Source organism: Leuciscus leuciscus (assembly GCF_965113295.1).
Source record: "Leuciscus leuciscus genome assembly, chromosome: 16".
Lineage (NCBI taxonomy): Eukaryota > Metazoa > Chordata > Actinopteri > Cypriniformes > Leuciscidae > Leuciscus > Leuciscus leuciscus.
Genome location: NC_138740.1, coordinates 16,481,071 through 16,508,044, shown reverse-complemented (window position 1 = coordinate 16,508,044; position 26,974 = coordinate 16,481,071). Strand labels below are relative to the sequence as shown.

At 41.5% G+C, this 26,974-nt stretch overlaps 2 protein-coding genes across 2 annotated transcripts in view; both read right to left on the bottom strand.

Moving 5' to 3' along the window:
• Positions 1-26,974, bottom strand: part of LOC309477421 (multidrug and toxin extrusion protein 1-like) — a 244,440-nt gene that overhangs the window by 97,575 nt on the left and 119,891 nt on the right. The gene's annotated exons all lie outside the window — the stretch shown is intronic.
• LOC309477420 (multidrug and toxin extrusion protein 1-like) lies at positions 1,804-26,974 on the bottom strand. The gene is made up of 17 exons (XM_082140682.1): positions 26,569-26,974; positions 22,594-22,695; positions 22,014-22,082; positions 21,455-21,603; positions 19,493-19,535; positions 19,156-19,200; positions 18,959-19,056; positions 18,747-18,844; positions 8,568-8,681; positions 8,131-8,198; positions 7,839-7,947; positions 5,841-5,916; positions 5,560-5,629; positions 5,159-5,291; positions 3,985-4,079; positions 3,711-3,887; positions 1,804-3,611 (listed from the first exon to the last, which is right to left on the bottom strand). Exons 1-17 carry the CDS (start codon positions 26,737-26,739, stop codon positions 3,300-3,302), a joined length of 1,929 nt encoding a protein of 642 aa, XP_081996808.1. The 5' UTR covers positions 26,740-26,974; the 3' UTR covers positions 1,804-3,299.

Below are 26,974 nucleotides of genomic sequence, written 5' to 3'. Positions count from 1 at the left end.
ACAAGTGACGTCGTTGACCGTTGAGTACTCTTCTGCGCATGCGGGTCACTTCTGGGTCATTTCACGTTCACACAGGAGATCACAAAAGGTCGCATTTAATTGGAAATGTGAACGGCCTTGCAAAAAAATCACATTTTTTCCAAAAATCGGAATTGAGCATTAAGCCCTGCAGTGTGAACCCAGCCTAAGATTGGAGCGGTGTGCTTACTTGTCCTGGTCCTTGTCAGGATTCTTTTGAGGAGTTTGTATGTATTGCAATTTGTTTAGGGTAAATTGACCGCAGCGAGCAGAGCATTACAATAATCGATGCGAGAAAAAAACAAATGTATTAATCAGTTTTTCAGCCTCATAAAAAGATAACATGGGGCACAGTCTTGCAATGTTTCTGAGATGAACTTTTAGGCCCTAACAGTATACTGGACATGAGGATCGAATGTTAAATTTGCATCAAATTTTCTTTGAAACTCAAGAGCAGATCCATCCACATTTAGGGTTCAAGAACCAGTTTTCTGTATTTGGTGAGGTGAACCAATCAGCATAACCTAAGTCTTATCAGTGTTGAGACGGAGAAAATTTTGAGACGTCCATATTTTTTTATCTCAGTCTTTATCTTTAAGTGTTCAAGAAAGGCAACAGCTGTGTTATCACCAGGTTCTGAATGAATATAAATTCAACTGAACCTTATCCTAGACAAAGATTACAAAATACTAAACCAAAATTAAGCACAGTCAAAATACAGGTCACAGGCTATACAGGAGAAAATGTGCCCGTGACAGGCAGCTGCATAGCCAACATCCTCCACAAAGGAAAGCAGAAAGCACCACATGAGTACAGTTGCTGGTTGTAAGCAAAGAGGTGCAGCCAATTTTGTGCTTAAAAACATGTGTGTGATTGAATCTATAGTCAAGAAGGTCTTTGTGGTTAATGCGCATAAGGACGCAAACAATGATACACTCCTCAATGAATTTAGAGACATTTTTGAGGGCATGGGATGCCTCCCAGGTGAACATAAAATCCACATTGACCACCAGATGGCTCCAGTCATACATGCATGTCGGAAGGTTCCCTTTGCTTTAAGAGGGAAGCTTAAATGAGAACTGAAAAAGCTTGGAGTAATATTCAGGAGTAAAATACAGGAGCTTTCCTGTAGCTCAAACAGTATAGTGTTGGTGCTTGCAACGCCAAGGTCATGGGTTTGATTCCCAGGGAAAGCAAAAACTGATAAGAATGTAAATGTGTACCTTGAAATGCCAAATATGTGAAATATAATATGCATGGGGTGTGTTCTGGGTGGAGGGCAGAGGTTAAAATAAAGATGGTGACAGCTAAAGAATGACTGTGTTCTGGTCTGTCTGCAAAAAAAAAAAAAGCCTAGTAAAACAAGTGACAAATTATGTTTTTGCCACAAAATTCAGTTTTATTAGGTACGGAAAGCACATACTCTTTCTCCCGCTCAAACACACACACATACATTACGGACACATATTCACACAGAAATGTGTTGTCAGCGCTGCTCTGACGATTTCATCAGTAAAATAGTGTAACAACTTTGACAACAATGACATTTCTCACTAGCGAGGTAATAACGCTGCTGTTCTTGGAGCAGATAAACTTACAGTTTCACTATTAGTAGTGCCGAACTGCCGAACTGTTAAGAGACACACAGACTGAGGTAATTCACACATGCTAACTCTCTCTCTCTCTCTTTCTCATAACTGCATTAACAACTGCATTTCTCTGCTTTTCTCATAACTGCATTAATAAGTGCATTTCTCTGCTATTAGTGGCTCAAGCCTGCGTAACTACTTCTGAAATTACGTTTAGGAATTAGCAAAGGAGGCTTGGGATTAAATGTGCAAGAAATTAGTCCAACACACAAGAATGTTTTAAGGACAAAAACCTAACAAATGTCTTGAAGTACAACATCTAAACAATGTTTTGAGGTGTGGTAACTGTAGTATAACCTTAATAATTGATTTTGGGCTGTTGAATTATTGAAAATGAATGCACACTAGAGGTGTAACAATCTATCCGCTTCGCGTCGTGGTTGCATTACCAGCTCGGGTGTGCATTATTTTTCTAATAATTCAACGGCCCGTCGTCAATTATTTCTTTACATATATTGCTCCTCTGCATGAATGAATGTGGTTCAAGGACATCATCTCAGAGCGAATGGACAAATGAATATATACACACCAACGCAGCCGGAGTATGGATATGATGTGACATGCACGGGTGACTGTGCATTTGCACATTATCATTTTCTTTTTTTATCAAAAATTGCATAGTGTAGCTTTAAATGAGAACTTGGTAACTTTTTTAACTTAATAAAACTGTCTAGAAATCATTTGGATGGTTAAACAACCTGTTCTGGTGATATTGGTGACTTTCCCCGCTCCCCCCAGCGTTCCCAGGCGGAAAACCAACCTTGCAACTTGCAACACTACCGTCCCGGCAAGTTAGAAATTGGAAGTCTCGTGATAAGCGAGAACTAGAACGAGAACGAGCGCGAAACACAAATTGCTTTACGGCAATTCGACATAAACACGCACGCATGTATGATGTATTACCAGATTACCCACCTCGGTAGACATAGCTCCACGCGATACAGTTGGCTTGCTCCGATCAAAACAAACGCACATGAGCAGCGGTAGAGAGAGGGAGGAGGCTGCCGCAAGTGAGTTTTTTACGACTGTGTTGTGAAATATACGCCCCCCCCCACAGCTGTAGGGGGAGCTCGTGGGGAAAACATGCGACAACAAAAGGGAAAATCAGCGAAGAAGTGACAAGAGTTCGCTAGAGTAGTTACCGAGTTCTCCTTTAAATGCTTGCCTAAAAGAAATTTGTAAAGAATGTTTTCAATAGTATTTCACTTTGTGCTTTACTTTGATGTGATAAATACATTAACAAGGAAAACTACAACCTTATAATCTGCATCATATAACCAGATACAGTATATATATATATATAAAAAAACTTTTTAAAATGTAAAATCTGTCCACTAAGAAATGAAATAATATACTGCACAATAAGTACTGCTCTTTTCAGTAGTTTTATGCAGCTGTATTTTGGCCTAGACAGTTGGGCTGGAGACTGTCCCAGAAAATTTGTCCATATTGTGCGTACAAATCCCCTTCTGTAAGCCTACGAGCTGGCAGAGATGTATTTTTTTTTTTTTATCGGTATTGGCTGATTCGCTTATGTCCTCCTTGTATAGATTGGATGGATTGACCCAGTCGCGGTCCCAATCTTTTTTTTCTTTTTCTATTTTAATTGGGGCCTTGGTAAGATGGATCAAGTTAGAGTGAGCTTGCTGTGGTGTTGAGGAAGGTGTTAAGGGTGGAAAAAATCTTTGAATCCATTGTTAGGTTGCTCTGATGTCGATTAAAACTTTCCGGAAGAGGACAAGCTACATGCACAGCGATTCCAGCTATCAGGATCAGGACGGTGGTCAACAGTGTGAGTCCCCGTCTAAGCACAAGCTGTTTCGTAGAGAGCAAGACTTTAGGTCTAGCTTCTCCAGATTCACTCTCCATCACTAGTTTACCCTGCTCCTGGGTACTAACTTGTACATAGCCGGCCGCTTCAGAGCTATTACTTGTTAGCTGGGCCTAAAGTAGCAAAAAAAATTATATAAATAAAGGTTATCACCACAGGGATTTGAGAAAAGTTTTATATTTCAGGACAGACGTCATCAATGTAGCAATTACTTTGTTTCCAGTTATGTCATCCCAAGGTTCAGGTATACTTGCTGAAGCTCCAAAATCAGGTGTTTGCTCCGCGCTGTCCTGCCGTTCAGAAACTAGCGTATCGATGACTGATTGTCCTATCGACGGCGCCTTTTGGACACACACTACTTTTGCATGTTTGCCTGCACGTTTCAGGGCCTAAGGAAGATATTAGTCAAAATTATCAAACACTTTCAACAGCCTTCCAGGAGGGCAGCTTGGCTTGACCATGTGAGTTTGATTTGTCATGTCCCACCTGCTCTGTCGCTTTCTTCCAGTCGAGCTTGAAGATGAGAGTGGTGAAGAAACACGTTTGAATAATGACACAAATCAAGAGGCCAAGCCACAGACCTGAATGAGTGGGAAGTGAGAATGAGATGTGTTTCAGGCTTAGAACAGGTAACAGATAAACAAATGCAACCTGAATTTTATTGCATGGCTGGATTGAAGACAAAACATACTATATGACCAGAGATATGAATCCACATTAAAGGGTTAATTCACCCAAAAATAAAAAACAAATCTGTCAGCAATTACTTATTACCTAATAATTCAAAATATCTTCATTTCTTTTTAGAAGATGAACAAAAGTCTTATGGATTTGTAACAACATGAGGGTGTCAAAATGTTTATTTAAAAATCTTTAAAAATCACAAGTTTAGATGCGCTTAATGTATTGAAATTAGTTTTACAGAAATACAAAAATTGATGACTTTATTATAATGATTACAAAATATGTTGTAATGGGTTTGTTAGATTAATATCTCCAGTGCATATACAGTTTAGAAGTTTGGGGTCTGTAAGATTTTTTTAATGTTTTTGAAAGCTGCATTTATTTGACCTAAAATACATTAAAACAAAATCATTACAAATTAAAATAACTGCTTTCTATTTAAATATATTTTAAAATTGTAATTTCTGCCTGTGATGGCAAAAGCTGAATTTATAGCATCATTACTCCAATCTTCAGTATCACATGATCCTTTAGAAATAATTTGAATATGCTGATTTGCTGCTCAAGAAACATTTGAACAGTGACACAAATCAAGGGAATGCTGAAATTGATCATAATAATGTATTATTATCAAAATTGGGGTTGTCACATATATAAATGAAATTAAAGATCTTTATTGTTTTTTTTCATTCATTTTTTCAACATCTTTGTTGATCCTGGAACAACATTCCAATCAACCAATCAGATTTGAGGGACAAGTTTACAGTTTATGTCAAGTTTACACAATCAGGGTTATATGCTTCAAAATCAGTGTTATTCACCTATAATTTCCCTCTGATTTTAGGGATAACTTATGGGTAGGGTTAGGTTTAGGGGTACGGATATGGTTAGGACTAAATGTTGTTCCTGGATCAACAAAATATATAGGCCAAGGAATGTCTAACTTGGCAAAATCAGGACATGCGAAAAGGTGTACCAAGTATCCTGAGCTCGGCCAGAAACATCAGTGATATTCCCACTGGTAGCCCAATGCAGTAGTAACAGATCAAGTTGGACAGTGCTGCAATCTTCTGCTTCCCAGCTCCCAGAAGAATCCCTGAACACACACACTAAAACACAACACAATCAGTCTGTCTTACAGATATGAACCAGACACTTAACAGTTATCAGTGAATTACGTCATTTCACAGAACCAGGTTTCATTCCCTAGTAAACTGATAGTCTAATTGTGACATTATCACTACAGTATAATCACACCTAGAGTCATATAATGATGAAAGACAACTATCATTAGGCATTACAGCATAATGCCACCAATGATTCATTTGTGTTGCCTTCCTTTAAACGAATACAAATGTTAAAACATTTCAAACCTACCACAAGAGCATCAAAAAACTGCAGGAAGACGTACAGGGTGAGATTTTCCGAGACAATCTTCACTATGCTCCTGTTAGATTAAATCAAGAAGTGAGAACTGCAAAACAATAGAAGAAAAGCTTCACTCTAATCGCTCTAATTAGCAGTGTTTTTATTTATTTCTTATGCAGAAAATGAGGTCATGTTACCATAAAATATCACATGACAAATCCATTATAATCTCTGTTTTATCATAATCCAATACATGTGTATACAGTATGCTATAATGGAAAAAAACCTACTCATCAGAGGTAAAGATGTAGCCCACTACTGACTTTGAGCAACCCATCACGATTCCCTGTAAAACAGCCAAGACTCCTGCAACGCAAAGGTTTAAATTATATTTTCTTCTAGATACCTATTATATGTTCACCATGAAATCAAACTTAACAATTATTTTTGTATGGAGTATTGCAGTAGCCTATTCATTTTGATTTATCCGTGCACGCTTTATTTTTGTAAAAGTTCATGTGTCCTCGTAATCTCCCTCCCTTTTTCATCGAAATCTGTATGACACCCAGTGTTGGGAAGGTTACTTTGGAAATGTAATAGGTTACAGATTACAAGTTTTTATAATGCAATCAGTAGTGTAATTATTTAAATGACCATACTTTGTTAAAGTAATATAACCAGACTTTAGCACCTCTTTTTACTTAGATCATTCTGAGGTTAAAAACAGATTTAAAATCATAACAAGCAATAGCTTAATAGCTATGAAACTGTTTTTGAAATCAAATCTTTGCACAGCTATTACAGGAAACAATGGCATTTAACAATGCCTTGGGAAAAACAATTAATCATATAGCATATAGCCTACATATAGCATACTACATAAACCCAAATAGGAACTTGAATAGACGTCTTTAGCTAGCAGACTAGCTAATTTGTAATGAATGGAGATGAACATGTTTAAACTACTGGACATGCACAAAGCAATACAGAGCTAAAATCTGCCTTGAATACACATTAGTAGCATGGTGTGGCAGGCGGGAGTAGGCAATGCCTTTCCTACTTTATTTAATGACTGCTAACAGTTAACTATTATAGGCTAAGTTTCATACCTGCAGATGCTTCCTCAGGTTTGACATTGAAACCTTCGATGTCGATAGCATTTTAATAGTAGATACCGGTAAATATATTTTGCACTGAACTTTTATATTTGCTCCATTTTCTGATTTCTGGATAAAATCATTTTTACATTTCCAGCACCGGAATGCAGTTTTATCAGAATAGCATTGCTTTACTAAACAGCCTTTAAATGGCAGGAGGTATCATGCACATCAAAAACAGAAAAAGCAACAAATTAATATTTTTCGACATATCCTAGCTTTTTACAGAAAATATTCAGATGTAATCCCCTGTAATCATTAACATTTTCATAAGTAACTTTAATTTATTTACACATTTTTTCTCAGTAACTGTAACGGATTACAGTTACTTTTTTTCTAATTAAATTATGTAACGCCATTACATGTAGCTAGTTACTCCCCAACACTGGTGACACCTGTGTGAAAAATCACTCATCAAAATTCCCCTCAATCTTGCTCTCTCTTCTCTGATGAAGTATTTACTCGTGCGAAGGCGGGACAACCTGTCACTCACATGAGATTGACCAATAGCAAACCACAACCAAACAAACATCCAATCAATTCCCAATTGACAAAATCAAGGGATTTTCGAAAAGCTGTTTTACTCGGATATACCTCACAACTTTCGTTTATTGTCAACTTTAAGTGTGGCAATGTGATGTGGGCAAGTTACATTAAAAAAACAACATTTTAAGCAAAAAGATCGCGTTTTTGTCAAAGACTATGTCTGGATCGGATTCAGAACGATGATCAAATCATAGATGGATTGGATCACGTCCATCAACACCCCCAAAGCTTCACAGTCCTATAGCTCGTCCTAGGTCGACATTTCATTCAGTAGGCAGTTTTGATTTATATGCTGTTTAATTTTGATGATTGCGTTACTTTATATATGCATATGCTTATATATGCTATTGCTTGTTTCTGCTGCTTCTTCGCCCGTGACGTGTTTTTTTTATAAGGAGATACAGTACTCTTTCAGAAGATGTCTAATAGCGACCCCTACCGTAACACAGTGAAAACATGGAAATCTGGAAATTTCCGTCAATGGCAGGGAAGTTGTCTCACAAATGACGGAAATTTCCTTCAGTGGCGGGGAAAGAGTTAAGCTTCATTTGAAGCACTATGTGGGTATTTCCATAGTCAACTAACCGGAGATCACGAGAGTCACTTTACTGGTGATCAGGGCCCTGTTAGTGTCTCCAGCTCCCAGCGCGTTTCCCACACGCACACAAGCGGCTGCATGCACACCTAATGGAAACTTAACATGAAATATGTTTATTAAAACATGCAAATATTCACACTATTTCAATGTAACAATAAATAAATAAATAAATGATTTGTAATGCATGTGTTGTTGTTGTTTCAATACATTTGCCTTTTGGCAGTAATGTCTGAAAGTCTCTAAGTATTGTGAGCTCAACGCTACACAACGCTGTCTTACCATGTAAGTAATGGCCCCCACCTCCAGCAACACATGTTGAGCACCAAGATCAACCTCCCCGAGCATTCCTGACAATCATCGGGGGGAATGAGAAGAGGGATGGATGTTATTTAATTATGTGTGAAATGAGATTGTTTTTCTCTGATTGTGGCATTGCACTGAAACAAACAGTAGTTAGGCAATTTATGAGAGGATTTGTAAGCCATCAAACATTTGTGCACTGCACTTCCACCTGGGATCTTGTATCAGTGCAATAACAAAATAGTAATTAACAAAGCATTAATTGTCAGGGATTTAACATGATTGCAGTGGCACTTCAGGTTGAAGACCAATAGGAATGTTTTCTGTTATGTATATCAAATTGGCAACTACTCATTTCATTTAATCAGAAACACAAAACAACGCATATACGCAAACTTCCTCATGCATCTACACACCTGCAAGAAAACCTCCGATCTCATAGACCCACCACTCAAAACAGAGCATGAGAGTGCTGGGAATGGCCAGTTTCATGTAAGAGCCCCACTCCTGCAGTGATGCTCTAGACCAGCCTGTAGGGAGCGACAGAGACAAACACATACACACACAATCACTGCATACAGAACACCATACATCTCTTGTAATTATTGATTGACTTGCTATGCAAAATAATTGTGTTTGTGTATTCATGCATGTGGAAGAACTTGTCACAATTCGACAAAACCTGTCTACTTTATTTTGTAACGCAGAAGCAAGCCATTTACTGTTAATTTGTAATGTAGTGTGAGTTTACAATATCAAGCATCATGGCAAACTGTTTTTGTACAGCTAAAATAACTGGAAGTGGCTGACACCGGAAGGCTGACACATTCAAGTTACAAATGGCCACAAATGCTCTTAAAGGGGACCTATTGTGCTTTTTTACATTTTCAACTTTCTTTAGTATGTCATGTTGCATGAACGGAGTCTTCAAAGTTACAAAGCACAAAGTCCACTCCTAAGGGAGTTATTCTCTATATACTGTTTCTGAACTCAATGAAATGCCTCGATTGGAGTTTTCCTGCGGGAACGTACACGTCTCAATATTCCTCATTTAAATATCTCCCTCCCGAGGTATAGGGACGTCCCGCGTGACGTCACGCCATTTGGAGCAGCCATCTTGACGGAATAGAAAATGCTAAACCGCTGGTGATAATACAGCTCGTCGCGAAATATTCATCTATTTACCAACCTTTGCGGTGATGATTGAAAAATCCTTCCCTGCTGGCGTCCAAATCAAAGAGTTGCTGACCCATCCGGACTCGTGATACCGATAGCCTGCTAAGCTTTTGTATGCTTTTAATGAAGCTCCGGTGTAGCGTGATGGGAAGTGAATAAGGTAGCTGTAAATGTCACCGAACTCAATGTCAGGAAGTTTTTCTACACATTTAATGCCTGTAAAAAGAACTCGTGGTGCTTCATATGGATCTATGATTCCTAATTATTTGATCTTCCTCTTGTATATTTCTTTTTATGATGACCTGACGTGAAGAGTTAGCTGACGGCCGCTGCGCTAATAATAGATAGTGGCCAGTGACCGCGACGCTGAAGTGTGTGAGAACAAATGAATAACATCAGTGCAAACCACCAACATTTATTTGGATTAAATATTTAAATATTAAATTTTAATCATTCTGTGTCATTTTTCAATGTCAGTCTTTTCACTATTTACATGTTTATGCCCCAAATGCTATAATATTCAAAGTAGTTGACTGTTGTTCTCCTCTACCCTGTGTACATTATTGATTAAATAGCCTAACGTTAGCCTATTTAAAATCGTTACAGGCACCTCGCGAGCATTCATTCATTCAACTATTTTAAAAGACTGGAATGAACACCAGCACACACAAGCAATCTTTTTTATAGTCAATTTAATAAAATAAAAATGTAACAACAGGTATGAAATGTCAGAAAGAGAAAAAAAACTTAATGGGAAGACGAGCACAGGACTGCTGCAGCTTAGTGGATAAATATATTTAGCCTATTTATTATTAAGATTGCACAGTTGGAAAGAAAATATATTTCTAGGAACATTTCAGCAGGCTCAAGATAATTATACAGTGACCATTATTCATTATTTTAATCAATTCGCAGCCATAAAACGTGATAATCCGCATTCTCATGTATGTGCGCTTGTGCAATAGTATTCCGTCAAAATGGCTGACACGCGGCTAGGGGTCACGTGACTGGGAGATCCCTATATGCAAAAAAAGCTTCACAAAGTATCAAAATATTTTATTTCACTGGGAAAATGCCAACTGGTGTCTATAAGGAGCAGGAAGATTGGTGGTGATGATTTCATTAAGGGAAATCGACTCCACTGAAGGGCCTAGACTGGGCACAATATGCATCAAAATGTGGCCATTAACAGCGGGGTGTAGGTTTATCTCATAGGTTATATGATTTATCTCAATAACAATTTTGTTCATCAAAAAGATAGTTCTCTTACGAGAGGTCTCTCGTACTGCGTAAGATATCTTACGCTAGGGGAAAATCCTTTTCCGCGAGATATTGAAGCCAAAAATTATCCTTAATTTTGTAATAATGCAAAACGCGTTGCAGCAGCAATGCAGACATAGGCGAGACAGCTCGCGCGCCTATTGGCTGCTCTGCGGCAACTGCAGCAGCCTATCGAGCGAGGCCTGGCGTGACGTCAGACCCAATCAGGGCACTTCGCGCCCGCTGCGTCACGTCCCGCCGAAATGGGCGTGGTCTAGGCCTATAAATATCGCTCGCAGGCAGCTATTATCTGATTTTTCATCCTTCAAGCGAAGCACACGCATCGCTGGAGCTGGAGAAGAAGCCGCGCCGTCTGAAAGAGAGCACCTTCAGCGGGACGAGTCACTGAAGTCGCTGGCCGCGCCGCCTTCCTTGCCTTCCTGCTGCGCTTTCCGGCATTATATCCTTTCTCTGCTACTGTGTTTATGTATGTGTGTGTGCTCGCCGCCGCGACACACACTCCCATTGCACTAAAAGAGCTGGGCGTCTTTTTCAAGACGCCTCTTTTCCTGATCACGCAGCTCTCGCACTCGCTGACGGCGACTGCCCTCACTGCGAGTTAGGTACTGCCTATGGTGACTCTGAGGACTCACCTGGCATCCTTCTCCGAGACTGCTCCCCCGCCCCCCCCCCCCCCCAACCCGCAAAGCTTGCCGGTTCGCCCGCTTGCCTTGCCTGCTTGGGGGACGATACCTGTTCTCCCTCTGTTCGAGCCGCGCACACCGCGCCGCTCACAGAGGATGTCAGGAGCGGGCGGTCACGGGGCTAGCTTTCTCTCTCCCTCTGTTCAAGCCGCGCAAACTGCGCCGCTCAACAAGGGAGGCTGGAAGCGGACGGTCGGGGTTAGTTTTTTCTTTACGTTATAAGAAAGCTACCCTGCCTTCTGCGCCCCATTCATGCGTCACTCACCGGCGAAAGGAGAAAGGTGTGTTTTTAGTCCCTCCGAGGATGGACTGACCTTCAATTTCTCATACATATTCCCAGTTCCCTGATCATGCGACTGGAAATATCAATATTGCAGCAGGCGAGCCTGTTTTAATACAAGCGCGCCTGCAAGCATACGCCGAAGAAAGCATGTGACGCTCTTATATGCTCGTGCATCCGAAAACCTTTGCGTTCCCCCCCTGTGGCTCAGTGGCGGAATCATTGGTTTTTCTCACGAGAGACCGGAGTTCGAATCCCGGTCTAGCGGCAGTTAAAATTATGCCGCCAATGCTTCGCTCTGTCAGTTCCCTGAAAAGCGACTGCAGACGTGCATTTTGCAGCCAACGAGCGCGTTGCACAACCCGCTCGCCTGCACCCAAACACCGTTTCTATGGTTTCCGTGCGTCACTGGCGAAAGGAGAAAAGAGCGTTTTCTGGTCCCCCCGCGGACGGACCGACTTCCTCTTTCTCGTACATTTCTCATTCCCCTCTGAAGTTCGGGCGACTGGAAATGTCAGTATTGCAGTGAGCAAGCCTGGTGTAATACACGCATGCCTGCAAACAAACGCCAGCACGTTGACGCTCTCTTATGCCGTCAATGCTTGCTCTGTCAGTTCCCTGAAAAGGCGACTGCAGATGTGTATTTTGCAGCCAACGAGCGCGTTGTACAACCCGCTCGCCTGCACCCAAACACCGTTTCTATGGTGTTCCGTGCGTCACTGGCGTAAGGAAAAAAGGGAGTTTTTCTGGTCCCGCTGCGGACGGACCAACCTCCTTTTTCCTATACATTTCCCTTTCCCCTCTGAAACAGGCGACTGGAAATGTCAATATTGCAGTGAACAAGCCTGTTGTAATGCACGCAGGCCTGCAATAAACGCCAGCATGTTGACGCTCTCTGTTTCTATGGCAACTTCTCGCTCGTTCAGTTCCAGTAAATGTGACTGTTCCAGTGTATCCTGCAGTAAACAAGTCGGTTCTGTCACCCGCTTGCCTGCACACAAACGCCGTTTTTACGGCTACCCAGATAAATCCCATAAGTGTGAATTTTTTCTGGTGTCCCGGCCACGGCCGATGGTGCTTTATGTGTAAGAAGAATGCCCACTGCCCAGTGCCCATCTCTACACACAAGCACAGCCCGTCACACAGGGCTCGCGCACATGAATCGGCTCAGACCGATTGCGCTTCAAACATGGTGAATGTGCCCACTACCCAGTGCCCACTAACACCACGTTATGCATGTCTCACGGTTTCTGTAAAAACGAAACCAACGTGCACTCGCTTCACGCAAGCGAACGATGCTTTCGGTGTGATAAATGTGCCCGCTGTCCCGCGCCCACATCCACACATAGACATGACAGTTCCCACGGGAACCGCCCAGCCCTCCCCCTCGCGGTTAACCACCGCAGAGGAGTCGAGCGCTGGCAATCTGCCCGCTGTCATCAGCGCGCCCCATGCCTCAAATGTCACGAGCGACACGCTTGTGTTGCAGCACACCGAAGCTTCTCCATCGCTGAGCGAGCGGAGCGCGCTTCGTATTCGACCCCTAGCTATCCATGCAGACGCATGGGCAAAGCTACCCGGGGTTTCGAAGTGGGTGCTGAACATTATAGAAAGAGGCTATTCGCTGCAGTTTCGCCGACGCCCTCGCCGCTATGTGGCGCGCGTCGAGACCACGGTAAAAACAGAAGTAGCACATCTACTTCGAGCCAAAGTGACGAAACTATTGAGCAAAGGGGCCATAGAACCTCTCTCTCAAGATCAGAGCGAGGGAGGGCTATACAGCAGATACTTCCTGGTACCGAAAAAAGACGGGGGTCTCAGACCCATACTAGATCTAAGGCAACTGAACAAAGTGCTTGTGAAGCGACAGTTCAGGATGCTCACGACCAGGCAAATCCTTGTGCAGATTCGCCAAGGAGATTGGTTTGTGTCAATAGATCTGAAAGACGCGTATTTTCAAATACAGATAGCGTCACGTCACAGGCGATATTTGAGATTCGCCTTCGAGGGCCAGGCATATCAGTACACAGTCCTGCCGTTCGGTTTGTCCCTAGCACCCCGTACATTTACGAAGTGCATGGACGCGGCGCTCGCACCCCTCAGAATGAGAGGCATGCGAGTGCTGAATTATTTGGACGATTGGCTGATTCTAGCGCAATCTCGCGCAGTGCTCATAGAACACACGACCATTTTACTCGATCACCTCGAGGATTTGGGTCTGAGTGTCAATTGGGCGAAGAGCTCCCTGTCACCCAGTCAGAAAATATCTTTCCTGGGCACAGAACTGGACTCACTATCCATGATAGCGCGACTATCACAACAGCGCGCGGTAGACATTCGACGCACAGCGAACTCTTTTCGCTGCGGCGCGTCTGTCCCGCTCAAAAGATTTCAGAAGATGCTAGGTCTCATGGCCTCAGCATCGTCAGTACTCCAGCTGGGTCTGCTCCGCATGCGCCCGCTGCAGTTTTGGCTGAAAGCGCGAGTCCCACGCAAAGCGTGGGCACCCGGTTTGCTTCGCCTCAGGGTCAATCAGAAATGCGTTACAGCTCTGAAACCCTGGAAAGCGAACGACTGGTACCAATCAGGTGTAAGCCTGGGGACTTCCTCGAGGGTGAAAGTGGTGTCCACGGACGCGTCCACCTCGGGATGGGGAGCGCTGCTCGAGGGCAGACCGTTCTTCGGCCAGTGGTCAGAACGGGAGAAGCTCCTGCACATAAACTGCCTCGAAATGCTGGCAGTAGACAACGCGCTGACGCGTTTTTGTCCCCAAATAAAAGGTCACCACGTCTTGGTCCGTTCGGACAACATGTCTGTGGTATCCTACATAAATCGCCAGGGCGGCATCAGATCCGAGAAACTGTACAGGCTGGCAGAACGCCTCCTGGTATGGGCTCAGTGCAACCTGCGCTCGCTCAGAGCAGCGCACGTGCCAGGGATCATGAATATAGGACCAGACAGACTGTCCAGGAACAATGTTCCGGCAGGCGAATGGTCCCTACACCCACAGACAGTCCAACTGCTGTGGAAGAAATTCGGCAGAGCGGAAGTGGACCTGTTAGCGTCTCAAGAAAACGCTCACTGTCAAGAATTTTTCTCCAAGAGCAGGAGCGCGCTGTCCCATGTGTGGCCCCGCCGCCCGCTCTATGCTTTTCCCCCCGTCTCTCTCCTGCCTCAGGTGATAGAACGGATCAGGGAAGAAGGATGCTCAGTACTGCTGGTAGCACCGTTCTGGAAAAAACCAACCTTGGTTCCCAGCCGTGATGCAGTTAGCAAGTACTGCCCCGTGGCCAGTACCAGTGAGGAGAGATCTCCTCTCACAGGCCCGCGGCTCGATCTGGCATCCTCACCCGGATCTATGGTCCCTTCATGTCTGGGCCATCAATGGGTACATGTTGGACTCCCTAAAGGAGTATTAAACACGATCACGCAGGCTAGAGCTCCGTCTACAAGACGACTCTATTATTCGAAATGGTCAGTGTTTTCGGGCTGGTGCACAGCCCGTGGTGTGTCACCCACAAATTGTGATGTGACGGAGGTGCTTTCCTTCCTACAAGAGCTGTTGGATGGGGGCAGGGCCCCCTCCACGCTCAAAGTTTATGTGGCGGCTATAGCAGCGTTCTCAGAAACAACGCTTGGTCAGTCAATAGGAAGGAACGATTTAGTCATCCGCTTCCTTAAAGGAGCTAAGAGACTGAATCCTCCCAGACCTCCCTCAGTCCCCGTATGGGACCTTTCTACGGTTCTGGAAGCCATGAAAGGTGCGCCATTTGAGCCTTTACAGTCAATCGATTTGAAACACCTGTCTTTCAAAACGGTGTTTTTGCTGGCTCTCGCTTCGGTGAAGCGCATAGGGGATCTGCACGCGCTCTCTGTGAGCGCGGCGTGCATGGAGTTTGGGCCCAATGACTCAAAAGTTATACTCAAACCTAAGCACGGTTATGTTCCAAAATCCCTCAACACACCGTTTAGGGCGCAGATTATCTCTCTGTCAGCCCTACCGGTCCCTGATGAGGAAAGAGACGCGAGCCTCCTTTGCCCAGTCAGGGCATTACGAGCTTATGTGTCTCGCTCGTCTGTTTTCAGACAGACGGAACAGCTCTTTGTTTCGTTTAGCGGACGTTCTAAGGGACTAGCCGCGTCGAAACAGAGCCTATCCAGATGGATAGTTGATGCTATAGCGCTGGCATACGCCTCCAAGGGCATGCAGTGCCCTTTGGGTGTCAGAGCGCATTCCACAAGAGGCATGGCCTCTTCGTGGGCTTGGTCAAGTGGGATTGCCTTGCAAGATATTTGTATGGCGGCAGGCTGGGCCTCCCCGTCTACATTTATAAGGTTTTATAACCTAGAGGTTCCCGCCCTGCAGGCCAGGCTGCTGTCGGTCTAAACTACCAGTATTATCTGACCTGATGCGTTCAGCTCAGAATGCTGCGTTTACTGAGCACAGCTCAATTTTCGACAGTTTAAAGCTGGGCAAACTGTGTAAGACCCACATTTTTTCCCATCAGTTCAGGCCGTACCCCGCCCTGTCTGTATGATGAAATTTGCGTCCCTTCGACGCTACTTTATGTGGAAAAGTGAGGCTGCACCCCTCCTTCTTCCCGGACTCTCTGTGAGTTCACTGAGTGATTGTGCACTATATGTACCCCGGGCTTTCGCCCTTGGGTCTTTGGTGTCAGATCTCAGCATGCACGGCGTTTTACACTGGGTCCCCTAGCGTAAGATATCTTACGCAGTACGAGAGACCTCTCGTAAGAGAACGTACTCGGTTACTAACGTAACCTCGGTTCTCTCTAGAAGAGGGAACGAGTACTGCGTATCTTGCCGTGCATGCACACGCTCTGGTTGCTTCGATGATGAAAAACCAGATAATAGCTGCCTGCGAGCGATATTTATAGGCCTAGACCACGCCCATTTCGGCGGGACGTGACGCAGCGGGCGCGAAGTGCCCTGATTGGGTCTGACGTCACGCCAGGCCTCGCTCGATAGGCTGCTGCAGTTGCCGCAGAGCAGCCAATAGGCGCGCGAGCTGTCTCGCCTATGTCTGCATTGCTGCTGCAACGCGTTTTGCATTATTACAAAATTAAGGATAATTTTTGGCTTCAATATCTCGCGGAAAAGGATTTTCCCCTAGCGTAAGATATCTTACGCAGTACTCGTTCCCTCTTCTAGAGAGAACCGAGGTTACGTTAGTAACCGAGTACGATTTGTTCACTGATTCATTTGTTGACTGTTTTTGTAGTTTACATCATTACACCAGTAGATGGCAACAAGTGTGTGGTAATTGTATGGGAGCATTACAAGCGTATTAATTTTGTTGCAAGTCATTCATGCGCAAAAAGTCATGATCAACGTGAAAAAATAGGTAAGTCAAGTTAAAAGAACATTGCACGGCTCTGTGGAATACTTGATTCTGATTGGTCAATCGCGCCAGCAACGCTATATACGTTTGCTAGGAACGTTTTTTCTTCATGGAAGTTTTGCATTGGTGAGCTAATAAAATATTAAAACTCAGTCAAATAAATTTTTTGTGTACAGTTATTCAATTATGTCATCCAGTATCGTGGCCTCGCTCTCTGGAAAACAGGTACGATTTTAAAACAGTTTTTATCTCAAATCAATATCTTTTATCGCCATAATTATTTAGGAGGTGAAATGCTATGTAATAAGTGGTATGACTGTACCATATCGCTAAAATGTCCATTTAGTTTGAACTTGCCGCGCTAGCAACTGCTCTCTCCGTGGAAACTTTGCTTTGCGTTGGGATCCTGATCGGGTTTAGGGTTTATTCTGAGATATGACAACAAAGTTTATTCATGTCAAACTGGCAGAAAACTTCTACCTCAGAGGCTGTCATAGGTTTAGACTTCTCAAAAAAAGTTTGCTTACAAACAAAAGGCAAATCTATCTATCTATCTATCTATCTATCTATCTATCTATCTATCATATATATATACGTATATATATATATATATATACATATATATATATATATATATATGAAGAGTTCAGATGCAAAAGCCTCTAAATGCCATCTGAAATTTTCTTATAGAATGATCATTTTTATCAAGCTTGTGTATTTAAGTTCAGTAATTTCACTTAAATGACAATTAATAGGTAATCTTCATTGCCATTTAAGTGAAATTATTGAATTTAAATATACGAGCTTGATAAAAATGATCATTCTATAAGAAAATTTCAGATGGCATTTAGAGGCTTTTGCATCTGAACTCTTCATATATATTGCAGAATCAAGAATTACGGGCCGATCACATCAAGAATGATGCATTAAGAGATGCATTAAGAGCCAGGGGGTGAAAACTCTTTGAATTTGAAGATCAAGGTAAATTTTACTTAATTTGTCTTCCGGGAAACATGTAAGTATCTTCTGTTGCTTCCGAAGAGCAGTACTAAATGAAAAATATATATATTTAAACAAAATAAGAAAAAAAATTCATCCTGTTCAAAAGTTTTCACCCCCGGCTCCTAATGCATTGTGTTTCCTTTGGGAGCATCAGTGAATATATGAACCTTTTTTTCCCTCAATTTTCCTCAGTGTGAAAAGATGGATCTCAAAATCATACAGTCACTGCTGGAAAGGGTTCAAATATGCAAAAATGCTGGAAAACTTAAGAATTTTCTGAAGAACATTGCACAGTTTAACTGCTCAGGACAAACAAGGGACTCAAGAACAACTATCACAAAACAAAAAACAGTAGTGGATCATCCAGGTTACGACACGCAGTATTAAGAATCGAGGATACATAAACGTATGAAATTTTTATCAATTCAGCTATTTTTTGTCTTGTGAATAATAAATAAATAAATAATAACTACATGTAATATAATAAAGTTGACTTGACTTGATATGTAAACATATTTTATGTAAAATATCCTGCACTGTATATTCAGTGATGCATCACTGTCGGCACTTCCATTGGTAGTCGCCGCACACGTTGAGGCTCATTTGCATACATTGGAACTCTGCTAACTGCATTACTAGCCATCTCTCTCGCTCACGGTCAAGAATCAATTTGTCACTGCAAATCAGTGTTGAATGTGAACGCCCCTTTAGGGAGTGATAATTATAGATGACTTAATGTAATCATTTTAGAAGTCAATGACCCCATAATGGCATAAAAGTGTGTGTGTGCGGCTTTCCACATATTCCTCACCATCCCATGTCTTCACATGCAGCTTTTTCCAGCGTATGTACGCAAACAGCAGGAGGCAGATGGAGATCTGTGAGAAACTGTTGGCTACAGCAGAGCCCCTGCAGAAACACACACACACCTGCTTATCCTAGAGATTATTTATTTCCTGGCTCTTCAGTGTATTTATTATTGTTCATTATTATTAAAATTAGTAGCCTATTAATCATACATACTTCACTCCCAGCTTCATTGAGTGAAGAAGGATGTAGTTTGTTGCTACATTTAAAATGTTGGCAGCAACTGCAGTGTACATCTGGGGCAGGATGATGCCCTGAAACATGACAACACATTATCTCTTCAGTTTTCATCTCTTTTGCTCATATATACAAGCTGTCCAATGCAACATCTTGAGCTTACTGAGATGTTGTACCTGGTTTTGCAGATAAGACACCTGCAGATGGTGCAGAAACATGGCCTAGGAAATTGAAGGAAGATATCAGTGCTGTCAGCAGAAGGAAAGCTTGTGACAACTGACTGTATAAATGTGGTTACATCCTTTAAATATTACATGCGTTGAACTGAAAATAATAGACAATTTGACAGGAAACACACTGGTCATAGACCAAAAAAGTGTCATGAAGAGTGAGCAGCATGATTTGGAGAAATTGCCAGGAAACATTTGAACTTATACTCTAGAAAACAAGGCCAGCACAGAGATTAAAGCACAACCACTGAATGTTTTTGTAAAAACATTTTGTTATACTTACAGGAACAGCAGGGAGGAAAGCCATAACATACAGCTGTGCAATCCTGAAATAGGGATGAATAATGGAACCTTGAGCATAGTCTTTAAACAGTATGATACCCAAAAACAGGATAATTGACACTCCATAAATAGTTACAATTTGGTGTCATATTTATGGTGTCCTATTTATGTCCTAATTATTATTATTATTATTTTTGTGAGAACAATCAGATTTCTCTTTGCATACTTAAAAAAAAAAACTGTATTATGGAAATAATATACTTTAAAAGAATATACTGAAGGTAATGTTTTTGGACTCTTAATTGCATGTTAATTGCAATTAAATGAAAATGTATTATAGTTTAAATTTACTTTAACTATAAACTATAGTATAAGTTTAACTATAAAGTTATTTTAGATTTTATAGTTAAACTCTTAGAGTTCAGCTTTTTTGACCCACTTTGGTAGGATTTAAGTAGCCTAGACAGCAAAAGTGTTGGCCCAGATCCGGCCCAAATCTGGTACATGTGGAATCCGGGCCGAACTATGTCGCTGCCTGGGAGGCCTACATCTTTATATGTAATTTCATAATTCTGTTATCTCTGATATATGGTTAAAGTGTTATGCTAATTGTGCTGTCAAGCATTTCTGGTAAACTAAAATATACCTTAATGTAATATCTATTGAAACTTGTATGGCATGTATTTAAATATATTTGAAATTACACATGTGAAATTATAAAGTAGCAGTTTAGTACATTTAAAAAATATAAGCACTTTACATGTGTTTTAGAGTGATAGTCAACACATCAAAATAAGAGATTATTTAAAGATTATTAAAACAACGTGTTAAAAGGGAGTTAACTAGTTAAAGGAACTGTATGTAAGATTGTGGCCAAAACTGGTACTGCAATCACTTTCAAATTATTGTAGAGCAGTTTTTTTTCGGACTTTGTCACGACGTATTTCGGATTCATAACGAGGTCTTTTAGGTTTCGTAACGTTAGACATTTTTTATCCGACACGTTTGTAGCTGCAGCTGTGGTAACTAGAGCAGACCTGGCAACCCCGATGGTGAAACACTACTGACTTCTGATTAGTAGATAGGTGGAGGGTGGAGCATCAGGCCAAAACACAACATGACAACATCAACATCAGTTGAGGGCTGCAACTTCACTTTTAAATGACAATATCCTGGCTGGACTACTGTTGTCAGTGATATAAGTATTTGAAATTAACATGATTTCTTAATGTCTAGTGACATATCAGGGCCATTTTATGATTAATTGAAATACATTTCTTACATACGGTTCCTTTAACTGAATTTCAGGAGTGGGGCCTTGCATCAACCAATCCGGATGGGAGTGAGGTTTAGGGGGGGTGAGTGTAAAGAGCTGTGTATGTAAACCTCACTTCCCTGATCTCAAGAGGCGCTCTAGCGACTGACGTCAGATGCTGCAGTCTTTAGCCTCCTTGTTACACACATGAGATCACAGCAATAGCAAACCACAACCATCCAATCAATTCCCAATGGAAAAAATCAAGTTCCGCCCAACAATTTTTCTTGTTCAGGAAGTCGTTTCACGCGGATATACGTAACAATAGGGAAGAAACTTTTATTTCATGCTGACTTTAAGATTTAAAATGTATAAGATAAAAATAAATAAAAATAGGCAAGAAGTAAATCTTTTATCTCATTTCATGAAAGCATTTAGATTTTTTTTTTGCTGTTGTCAGTATTTGGTGAACTTTTGAAAAAGCTTGAAAAGACTTTTATCCCCAGATTTATAGCTAAATAAATAAATTCTATATTCATCTCAGAAGTTTTAGTTCCCTCGATATTTCAACTGCTGATTTTTAAAGCGTGGAAACTGCTTATTCTGTTCTTTTGTTCTCACAATTTTGCTTTCCCTACAGCCATTTGCTTCCCCAACAATTACCCTACTAAAAGTTCTGATCTAATAATCTGACTGGATTAGTCTGACCTGGCCACCTCCGGCTCTTGCTTCATGGTGAGGAGTATGGACTCAGCGTTGATGAGTATGGCCCAGCATGGCAGGCAGAAGAGTAAGAGGATGAGTATGCTTCTCTGGAGAATTTCCCCCACACGTTTAAGGTTCTTACTGCCAAATGTCTGGACATGGACAACAGATCATTAGTACATAATATAGAGGATGGACTCATTACTTTATGTAAGAATTAAGTTAGTTGATGTTGGTTGAGTTGTTTTTCAGATATGTTTTTTTGTTTGTTTTTTAACAGAGGGAGATATTGATATATCTCTCACTTTGTGAAATACTTTGAATCCAGCTAAAACTGGGTTTGGGGGGGGGGGGGTATTATACAAACACAATAAACAATGTGTATTGAGATAGTTGGTAAGACAACATACATAATTGCTTTAAACATGTTAAGGTCATCATGAGTTAAGACTACCTGAGAGAGGTTATACAAACACAATAAACAATGGTTTATTGAGATAGTTGGCAAGACAACATACATAATTACTTTAAACATGTTAAGGTCATCATGAGTTGAGACTACCTGAGAGACGAGTGTGTCACATGCAAGGGCCAGACCGCATCCAGTGGCTGTTGTGGTCACATTAACAGTCTGAGGAAGACAAATGATGCTTTAGCAGTGCAATCACTGAACAAAGTCTCCTTATCTCTCACTGCTTCCTTCTTGGAGATACAGGCATGATTGTCGATCGGATCTTCCAGAGCACTTCTTTAAATAGGAAATAGTCTTAGTTTACAAAACACAGATATGCCAAGACACAGAGGCTTTAGATTTTTCAGTGAAATGTATGAGGTCATTGACAAGAAGGATTTCGTTCATTTTAATATAGTTATATATTTTAAAATCAGAGATGTAATAATTGGACGTAATGTCTTAAAGTAGACCTTACCTTTAACTTGTGATGTGGCATATATTTTTGTACCTAATTTACCTCTGAAGGGTGGATTTAGTACCTTTCGGGTACAATAAGGTACTAATATATATGCAACCCTACAAAAGTGTACCTTTGAAGGTACTGTCCCAGTGAAGCTGTTGTAACCCTAAAGGTATTTTTTTTTTTGCATTTTTTTTTTCTGACAGCAATAGACAGTGGATGCATTACCGCAGAAGCCAGGGCATATCCAGCCAATTCAGCATTTCCGAGGTGACCACAGAATATTGTGATGACGAATGGCAGTAGAAAGTTTAAGATCCTGGAGACGAGCTGACGAAAATGAACATTCAGACATCAACAGCGAACACAAGCAAACCAATAAACAACACAGAAATCAATTAAGTCTGCAACCCAAAGATTGTTGGACTATTTGAATAAAAAATATATGGAAATATACTGCAAAATATAATGTGATATATTACATAATACATTTCCATATGGGAAACTAGTGCTGCTATTTTTCCATATACTGCAATATATTCATTGACCATGTATGGCTATATATTAATACATATAAAATATTTATAAATAAAGACAAAAAATAGCATAACATGTAAAATTCACAAAGATTTATCCTTTATTGTGTACATATATTGCACACACATGTTCCCATATAAATGTGAATATATGTTCACACATATACACTATATTGCCAAAAGTATTGGGACAGCCCTTGAATTCAGGTGTTCCAATCACTTCCATGGCCACAGTTGTATAAAATCAAGCACCTAGGCATGCAGACTGCTTCTACAAACATTTGTGAAAGAATGGGTCGCTCTCAGGAGCTCAGTGAATTCAAGAGTGGTACCGTGATAGTTTGCCACCTGTGCAATAAGTCCATTCGTGAAATTTGCTCACTACTAAATATTCCACGGTCAACTGTTAGTGGTATTATAGCAAAGTGGAAGCAATTGGGAACAACAGCAACTCAGACAAAAAGTGGTAGGCCAGCGGAATGAGTCAGCGCATGCTGAGGCGCACAGAAGTTGGCAACTTTCAGCAGAGTCACACGCTACAGACCTCCAAACTTTGTGTGGCCTTCAGATTATCTCAAGAACAATGCGTAGAGAGCACTGAGAGTCATGGGCTGCGTTCCAGTCCACTTTTAGATACGCACTTGCAAACTTCCCTAAGCACTTCCCTTCAGGGGAATCCTTGCCGCCATTTTGAAGTGCGTTCCACTTCGTGAAGTGGACGAGGGAAGTTTATATGGGCAGACCCTCGTTCCCTCGATTTTGACCGAGTGAGCGAGTCTACTTCATATGTACACTTCAGGCACCTATATGTCCCACAATGCAGTACGATTGTGACATCACCACAGATCTTGTCTAATCACCACAACAACAAACAACTCTATGATATATTAATTATATATTTTTTTCATTTAAAACAACCCAAACACACCTATAAACATTTGGATGCTGCATTAAACAAATTCTTAAAGGGAAAAATAAATAAATAATAAATCAACTCCATAGCTGATTCCAAGTGATCAAGGGTTTAGGACATTTCAATTCAGCCCATTGCAGTTTCCGCCAGTAGTGGGCAAAGCAATGACGTACATCCGAGTGAACGAGACGGAGGGAAGTTAGCGAGTGAAGGGCATGACAATTTTGGACTGGAACGCAGCAATGGAATGGGTTTCCATGGCCAAGCAGCTGCATCCAAGCCTTACATCACCAAGTGCAATGCAAAGCGTCGGATGCAGTGGTGTAAAGCAGCCACCACTGGATTCTAGAGCAGTGGAGACTTGTTCTCTGGAGTGACAAATCACGTTTCTTTGTCTGGAAATCCGATGGACGAGTCTGGGTTTGGCGGTTGCCAGGAGAATTGTGCCAAGTGTTAAGTTTGGTGGAGGGGGGATTATGGTGTGGGGTTGTTTTTCAGGGGTTGGGCTTGGCCCCTTAGTTCCAGTGAAAGGAACTCTTTCCAGTGAAAGGAACCAAGACATTTTGGACAATTTCATGCTCCCAACTTTCTGGGAACAGTTTGGGCATGGCCCCTTCCTGTTCCAACATGACTGTGCACCAGTGCACAAAGAAAGGTCCATAAAGACATGGATGAGTGAGTTTGGTGTGGAGGAACTTGACTAGCCTGCACAAAGTCCTGACCTCAACCCGATAGAACACCTTTGGGATGAATTAGAGCGGACGCTGCGAGCCAGGCCTTCTCGTCCAACATCAGTGCCTGACCTCACAAATGCGCTTCTAGAAGAATGGTAAAAAATTCCCATAAACGCATTCCTAAACCTTGTGGAACGCCTTCCTAGAAGAGTTGAAGCTGTTATTGCTGCAAAGGGTTGACCAACTCCATATTAAACCCTACAGATTAAGAATGGGATGTCATTAAAGTTCATGTGCATGTAAAGGCAGACGTCCCAAAACTTTTGGCAATATAATGTATATACACACACATTCACGGAATGAGTTACAACAGATTTCTTAGTTCCCAGCATGCTTTGCTTCTGACTGTTAAAGGAAAGCAAATAAAAAAAATTAAGTTTTATTTAATGTGTTTTGCTTAATATTAATATAGGGATGAGATCTGTTAGTGTTTAATGTTTTTTTATTTTGGAATTTAAAAGGTTTTCTGATATGTGTGAGTTTTTGGGGTTACCATTGTGCTGAAGAGTAGAGCCTGTGGTGATTTTGACTATTGGCCCGACACTATTAAGACTACATGTTACTTAAGAAGTAATAGCAGTATACTCTTCAACACAGTGATAGTCTACTAAGTACTTTAGTACATGCAGGTGTGCTTGTGCTCTTGTTAACTAGCTTGAAAATATAAAACATTTATAATGTAAATAATTAAAATATATAAAAAATATTATATCATAATATATTTTACATATACACTCACCAGCCACTTTATTAGGTACACCTTGCTAGGTCTGACCCCATTTTGTCTTCAGAATTGCCTTAATTCTTTGTGGCATACTGTAGATTCAACAAGGTGCAGGAAACATTCCTCAGAGATTTTGGCCCATATTGACATGATAGAATGTCACAGTTGCTGCAGATTTGTTGGCTGCACATCCATGATTGCGAATCTCCTGTTCCACCACATCCCAAAGATGCTCTGTTGGATTGAGTTATCCTGGTGGAAGTAGTCATCAGAAGATGGTACACTGTGGTCATAAAGGGATGGACATGGTCAGCAACAATACTCAGGTAGGCTGTGGCGTTTAAAAGATGCTCACTTGTTAAAAAGAGGCCCAAAGTGTGTGAAGAAAATCTCCCACAATCCACTACACCATAAGCACCAGCCTGAACCGTTGATACAAGGCAGGATCGATCCATGCTTATATATTGTTTATGCCAAATTCTGACCCTACCATCTGAATGTTGCAGCAGAAATCAAGACTCATCAGACCAGGCAACGTTTTTCCAATCTTTTTTTGTCCAATTTTGGTGATCAAGTGTGAATTGTAGCCTTAGTTTCTTGTTCTCATCTGACAGGAGTGACACCGGTGTGTGTTCTGCTGCTGTAGCCCATCTACTTCAAGGTTCGACATGTTGTGTGTTCAGAGATGCAGACCTCGGTTGTAACGAGTGGTTATTTGAGTTACTGTTGTTTTATCACCTCAGCCAGTCTGGCCATTCTCCTATGACCTCTGGCATCAATAAGGCATTTTCACTCACAGAACTGCCACTCACTGGATATTTTCTCTTTTTCTGACCATTCTCTGTAAACCCTAGAGATGGTTGTGCGTTAAAATCCCAGTAAATCATCAGTCCATGTCATGTTCAAAGTCACTTAAATCACTTTTCTTCCAAATTCCGATGCTCAACTTGAACTTCATCTTCATCTTGACCTGCCATGTTATTGCCATGTGATTGGCTGATTAGATATTTGTGTTAATGCGCAGTTGAACAGGTGTAGCTTACAAAGTGGCTGGTGAGTGTATCAAATTTTAAATATATTTTTGTATTTGCTTTAATAGTGGTACCATTGCTCCCGCATCATGATAACTTTATCAATCCATCATGATCATTATTTTTCAATCCACAGATGCCTAACCAAGATTAATTCCAAATATAAACAGAATTCATACCGCAGGAATTCCATGTGACAGTCAGATAAACACTGTTTGCGACTATAAAAGCACTGAGAGAGTATTGGAATATAGAGAGGACTCACCAGGGGCCCGGTCAGAAGCAGGACTTGGTAGAGCTCCTCTCTGTAGGCCAGGGGAACCCATTGACGCACACAGCTGCAGCGGAACAGTTTAGAACTGGGTGCTGTTGCCTCGGTGATTTGTTCAGTGCTTGCCAGGGGGCCACAAGCCTCAGACATCCCAGCTTTATCCATTCAGCCGCTGAGTGCAAGAAAATAAGAGAAGAGGGTGAGGAAAGAGCAAGACAGAGAGAATAATAGGAGCGATATTGGAATGAGACCGCTTCTCTCCAGCAGCGATTTGTCATAAAATGTTGTTATCAGTCCATGGAGGCAGAAACAATCAAATCAAATTGTGCTGGGACACTGATTAAGTAACCTGCTGCCTTCAGTCGCAGAGAGGCAGGTCACAAGCAAGCTCTTTATAATT